This window comes from Emydura macquarii, unplaced genomic scaffold (genome assembly GCF_026122565.2).
Source record: "Emydura macquarii macquarii isolate MOO-44397 ecotype Brisbane River unplaced genomic scaffold, CSIRO-AGI_Emac_v2 contig_2481, whole genome shotgun sequence".
Classification (NCBI taxonomy): Eukaryota; Metazoa; Chordata; order Testudines; family Chelidae; genus Emydura; species Emydura macquarii.
The window spans coordinates 3,889,475-3,895,474 of record NW_027132618.1 but is presented as its reverse complement, the minus strand read 5'-3'; the positions used below and the strand labels follow the sequence as shown (position 1 = coordinate 3,895,474).

Here is a 6,000-nt window from a genome sequence, read left to right as displayed (position 1 = left end):
TACATCCCTGACATGATGGCAACGCTTCCCCCTGCAGCAAATTTCATGTCCCTGCTCCAAAACTTGGAGGCACCGAGGCTTCACGACAAAATGGTTGTTAGAATGTTTTTAATGAGGGCCAAATAAACCTATTTGTCCCTAACCTTGTTGAGAAACAGCTCATCCATTTTTGCTGTAAAGTTCCAAAAGGAATCAACCTGAGGTAGACATCCAGTATGAGAAATTACGCCTGAAGTCCACAGACAGGTGTCATTTAGTGGTAGGCCAAAAGAACACTTCCTCATTTGCCAGGGAGTTATATTTAGGAAGAGCAAATAAGTTGCCTGCCTACCACAACTTACTTTCTTTTGTTTGAATGGAACTCCCCATTCCTTCTCTTCACAATGGGGCCGTGCATCTTAAAAGAATTAATCCTGCTCCATGCGTGGAGAGATGTATTGATAGATTCTGCAAAAGAGTTAATTTTCTATTTTTGAAATTTACCTATTTATTCACCATCCTCTGTTGCTGGAGAAGGGTTGAAGTAGTGTCTCCACCAATCGCTAACAAAATGAAGGAGGGCCTCCTATCCTCAGTCTCTTCAGGAGAAAGTATATATGGACTCTTGGCCATCAGAGACATATCAAGAATTGTATGAAAAATAATTGTTTCATAGTTATACTATTTATATAAAATAATGCTTCTGTTTAAAATTTGCTTCAAAAACTTTCTTCAGAAGAATAACCATTAATATATAGCTACATAAACGGAATGTGTGCTTCAGTACTGAGTATAATTTACATTGAGAATGAAGGACTTTAAAAAATGAAAAACATTACATGTCAAGGATACAGAAAACAAATATTCTGGCCCTCACCAAATTAATTAGTCCATCAATAAAAAGCTATACATTACTGTCCATCTTCAGTTTGTGTTTGTCCAGACACAAGACAGTCAGCTTCATACTTTTTTTTCAGGCCTTTCAAGAATATTCGCAAACTGTCTGGATCCAGTCGAGAGTTCCTTGCAGTCTGAACCAACCTTGTTGCTAGATGGTATACAGCCCTCTGTCTTAATGTCTCAGGTGTGGTTCTTTGCTTTTGCTATTCTTAAAAATAAACACATATATTAAAATGTGAACGCACTGACATTCATTATTGTAGTGATGTTGGCTGGTTTTTTGGTTTGTCCCATTTCTGTATCTGCTGATCTACTTGTCTCTAGTACAATGTTTAGAACTTCATGATAGTAACAACAGAGCTCTGTTCTGTCATTTGACAGTGATCTTCAATAAAACCCCTTAAAATAACTCCAAAATACATAATGTCTTGTTTCTTGACCTAACACCAGAATGAAGTGAGAAATCTATTTGAAATCTATCCTAGGAACAGTTTCTTAGTCTCTAAAATTCTGATGAAAGGTTACAAATGTTATATAAATAAATTACAGATTTTTTTTTGCAACAGTTTATGGAAGAAGCTTTTTGAAAAAAATAAAAAGGTCCATCTCTTCCTTTCTCATAGTAATTTCATTAGCAAATTTGTTAAAAGTAAAACTGATTTGCTTTAAAAATCCCCAATAACCAGTAACAGTTGCCCTATATCACTAGATTTTATTTTTTACACGCCACACTCATGCAGCTCTGTAATATATCATTGAGCTACTTACATTTTTATAAAACAATAGATAATGCATGAGAATATGTTGGAGGTTTGTGTTTTATAAGACTACAAATTACAGTACTGTAAATCACTACTACATACCAATATTTGTCTAGCAATATGAGTTGTGATCGCCTTTGCATCCAAAATTACTGATGGTGGTAGAGAGGAAACTTCTGCAGCTTTTAATCCTAAATATAAAACATATGAGAAAGTCTTCTACTGTCTGTGAAAGAATGAATGCTTAGCTTAATCAAAATGTCACTCTAAAATGAAATTTTTCAAAAAGAATTTTTATTTCGTTCCCCTATAAGTTTTCTCTTCTCTGTATCTAAACTCAGTAATTCTCTTAGCAGTGTGGTTTATGAAGAGCAAAGATTAAATCAAGTTACTCACGGTCTGTGCTGATGCCTGCTCCAAAACATATATATTCTATGTATTCACAATAGCTATTATCACACAAGCTGACTGCTGATGTCACTAACTGCTCATAAAATCATAGAGTTGGAAGGGACCTCAGGAGGTCATTTAGTCCAACCCCCTGCTCAAAGCAGGAATAACCTCAGCTAAATAAACCTCATGCTTTGATGCATTAGCTGTGACACTAGGCCGAGAACAGGCAGCTCTTTTTCCATTATTGAAGGAGTGGGGCGAAGTCTGCAGTGTAGGCCAAAGAATCTCTCACTCAGAAGACTGGAGGACAAAAGCTGGGAAATGATTTCAGCAGCCTTCACTTAAGTCTGATCCACCAAAGGAGAGAGAAAATCTGGGTGTGAAACAAAAGTAGGATTGCCACCTGTCCAGATTTTCTCAGGTTTGTCCTTTCCTGAGATAGCTGTCCCAGGAAATCTGTAAGGCTGATCAATACATGGTGCCAGCCAGCCATTTTTAAGGGCTCAGGACATCATCTTGGATGTCCTGGTTTTTTGTACCTCAGAAATGGCAATCCAAGACAGAAGGAACGTTACTGCACTGAGGAGAGTGAGGTGGAGATCAGAATCTGGGTGACCAGTTTCCAGGGTTAGTAAAAATGGCTGAGACTCTACATGCTCCAGTCTCTCCCCTGCTCATCAGCTGAAGAGGCACTTATCTTTGGGAAGAGGGCAGAGTATCACTAGTGTCTGTCCTGCCCCAAGACTGTGGTGCTTGATCTTTCCTCCATCCCTTAGCTGGCCTAGAACTGGGGGCTTCACCCGGACCTACAGCTGCTGAAAAGCTTCTCCCTTGAATAGCTGGGCTACCTGCTTCTGCCTCCCCTCAGAGCTGAGAAAAAGCAGCAAGACTTCTGCGAGTCCCTAAATCCCTGTGATGCTCGCAGACCAGGTGCCAGCTCATGCCAAGGCCCCTAGGCCTCAACTGAACACTGACCAATACATAGCTGGAAACTAGTCTAACTCACCTATGTGTTAGCATTGTTAAAATAGATGTTAAGTTGACAAGAATGTGGTTAGCGTTTAGACTTTATGAGATGTTTGTAGGATGCTGCATGTAGTAATCTCTCTCATTTATAACATCTGTACCCCATAGTGTAATATATTGAGTGTTTGCACTGTAAACCTCTGTAATTGTGTAAGTCATCAGACAGGAAAGGATCGATAATTAATACAAAATGCTGGCTTCCTACAGAAGGTGGTAGGTCCTCCTGCCCACCAAGAAAGTCCATTGAAACTAAATAAGCCATTCCGCCACATCAAAGAACGAAGACTTAGTTAATTGCTCCCTCACCATCCATGAAGTGGAGACATGTAGGTGCACGCATACCATCATTTTGAACTCTGGGGGAAGGGAATAAAAATCCATGACAAGAAGAAACTGCATCTCTATGCTGCTTGGTGATTTTGGGACGGCAAAATTTCTAAGCATAAGCAAGGGATCCCCAATACTTGGTCTGGGTTAGCCCTAGAGGACTTACAGAGCTTGCATATTACTGTAGCTTCTATCACCTTTTGGAACTAAGACTGCAACTATGTGTATGTTTACCTGCTTTAACCTTGTAAGAAACTCATTTCTTTTTTTTAGTTAATAAATCTTTAGTTAATTTATTACAGGATTGGCTACAAGCATTTTCTTTGGTGTGGGATCTGAGGAGCAATTGACCTAGGTAAGTGACTGGTCCTTTGGGCCTAGGAGTAACCTGAATATTGTTGTAACTTTGGTGTAAGGGACAATCTATTACAAAAGCAGCTTACCTGGGTAGCCAGATAGATTGGAATACCCAAGGGGACTGCCTGCAACTCCATGTTAAGGCTGTTGTAGTGTCTGAGTTCACACTTGATGCTTGGTTGGTGAAATCTAAGTATAGAATTCACAACCAGTTTGGAATGTACACCCTGCTTCTAAACAGTCTACCCTGAGGTTGGTACTCATACTCTTGAGTCCCTCCAGACAACTTGAAACCTCCTACAAATTTATATTGTGATTTGTTTCTTTAAATATGACTTTAGACTAAATCTATGACCCTCACTTTTGTTTAAAATAAAAAGAGAAAAGTGAAGATTAGTGCAAACATGCCTTTTGGGTTCAAATTCTTCACATTTTTAGCAGTTGTGTTCTTTATCTGTGATCACTTTCAAGTTTAATTTAAACCAGCAAAAACATCCGAAAACTAAAGTAAACACCACCTAAACACTGAATTAAGTTTGGAGGCTGAGAGGAGTAAATCCACTACCTTATCTCAAATACCATTATACAAAACTTAGGCTCAAAGTAGCATTTAGTGATCCTGTCCCTTCAGCAGGGCTCCTATAAAAGGGTCATGAAAAGCATCATAACACAGCACAGATATATATAGATGAGTGCTTCCAGAATATCACGATATTCATCCCAAACAAAGTTGTAAGACATTGCTAGTGTCACAATAACTACAGTGATGCTAGCCATGGCAAAAAAAAAAAAAAAAAAAGAGAGAGAGAGAGAAAAAATTACAACCAGATGCTAGCTTCAGATTCACATTACACAAAAATTTAATAAATGAGTCTCAGGAAGCAGAGAGCAACTTCCACAGTTAGTTACTGAAGGTCTCCTGCTCTCCAAAAGAGATGACTCTCTAGATGTATAATTCTTCTTAGGGCTGGTCTACACTACAGAGTTAGGTTGACGTATGGCAGCTTGTGTCAATCTAATTATATCAGTGTCTACACTACAGCCTTCCCCCCGCTGATGTAAGTGCCCTACTACATTGACATAATAACTCCACCTCCATGAGAAACATGTTGGTGTAGCTAGGGCGATGCGGTATCTGACTTGAAAGTTGCTATAATTCTACAAAAAAACTTCAAAAACAGACTTCAAAGAGAAACTGCAGAGCTGGAACTCATCTGCAAACTTGACTCAAACAAACTGGGTCTAAATAGGGACTTGGAATGGTTATCTCATTACAAGAAGTAATTGTCACTGTTCACACATTCTCACCTCCTAATCAATGGTTGTGAATAGGCCTCAACTACTCTAACTGAATGGACTTTGCTTATACCTAGCTTCCCCATTGTTGTTCCTTATCCTTAGATGTATATATATACCTCCTATCTGATTTCTATTCCTTACATCTGATGAAGTGGGTTACAGCCCACAAAAGCTTATGCCTGCAGAAATTAAATTTGTTAGTCTTTAAAGTGCTACAGGACTCTCGTTTTTTCTTTTTGTGTGTAGACACTGCATTACTTACACTGACTGTTGGCTGTGTTGTTGGCTGTTGGCTCCTGACGTGAAATTGACAAGAAAGCCGAGCAGCTAGAGCCCTGCTGCCCTGCTTCCCTAGAGATGGGTGGCTGGACCCCGCTTCCAGCTTGGAGTTGGGGTGAGAATAGACCCTGCTCCAGACTGGGAGCTAGGGCGGGAGGCCAGGACAGCTGGACCCTGCTTCCGGCTGTGAGCCAGGGTGAGAAGCCCAGGCAGCTCCCCTTCACCCGCTCCCCACCAAGAAGCCGGGGCAGCTGGACCCACTCCCTGGGAGCATGAAGCCTCAGGCGGCTTCTCCCTCTACTCCCAGCGGGGAATGGGGAAGCAAGAAGCCCTGGGTGGAAGGTCAGTGGAAGCACTCCTATTGAGGACATGCACTACCGACCCAGGGAAGGTAGTGTGGACATGGCACCACCACATTAATTACAGTGCTGGCTATAAGTCAACCTAAAATAGGTCGTCTTACCTTTCTAGTGTAGACATAACCCTCAATTCATCATGTCAAGAGCCCCCAAAACTGGCGTTGGGTTACCAAATGTGAGGCGAATTAGCAGTGACATTTTGATAAAGGCATAGAAGGAACATTTTTATATCAAATTAATTCTAACTTTAACTGGAATAATGTCGTCTTCAGCTACCTCAGACTTGTAAAAATTATGTATTGTGAGACCACTCCCTATTG

At 40.3% G+C, this 6,000-nt stretch overlaps 1 protein-coding gene across 1 annotated transcript in view; it reads right to left on the bottom strand.

Annotated features, from left to right (window-relative positions):
* Positions 1 to 706: 706 nt before the first annotated feature.
* Positions 707 to 6,000, bottom strand: part of MSH4 (mutS homolog 4) — a 58,940-nt gene continuing 53,646 nt past the window's right edge. Inside the window, 2 exon segments of the mRNA XM_067563321.1 lie at positions 707 to 1,082; positions 1,743 to 1,831. Of these exon segments, the coding sequence (XP_067419422.1) occupies positions 891 to 1,082; positions 1,743 to 1,831 (281 nt within the window). The 3' untranslated portion in view covers positions 707 to 890.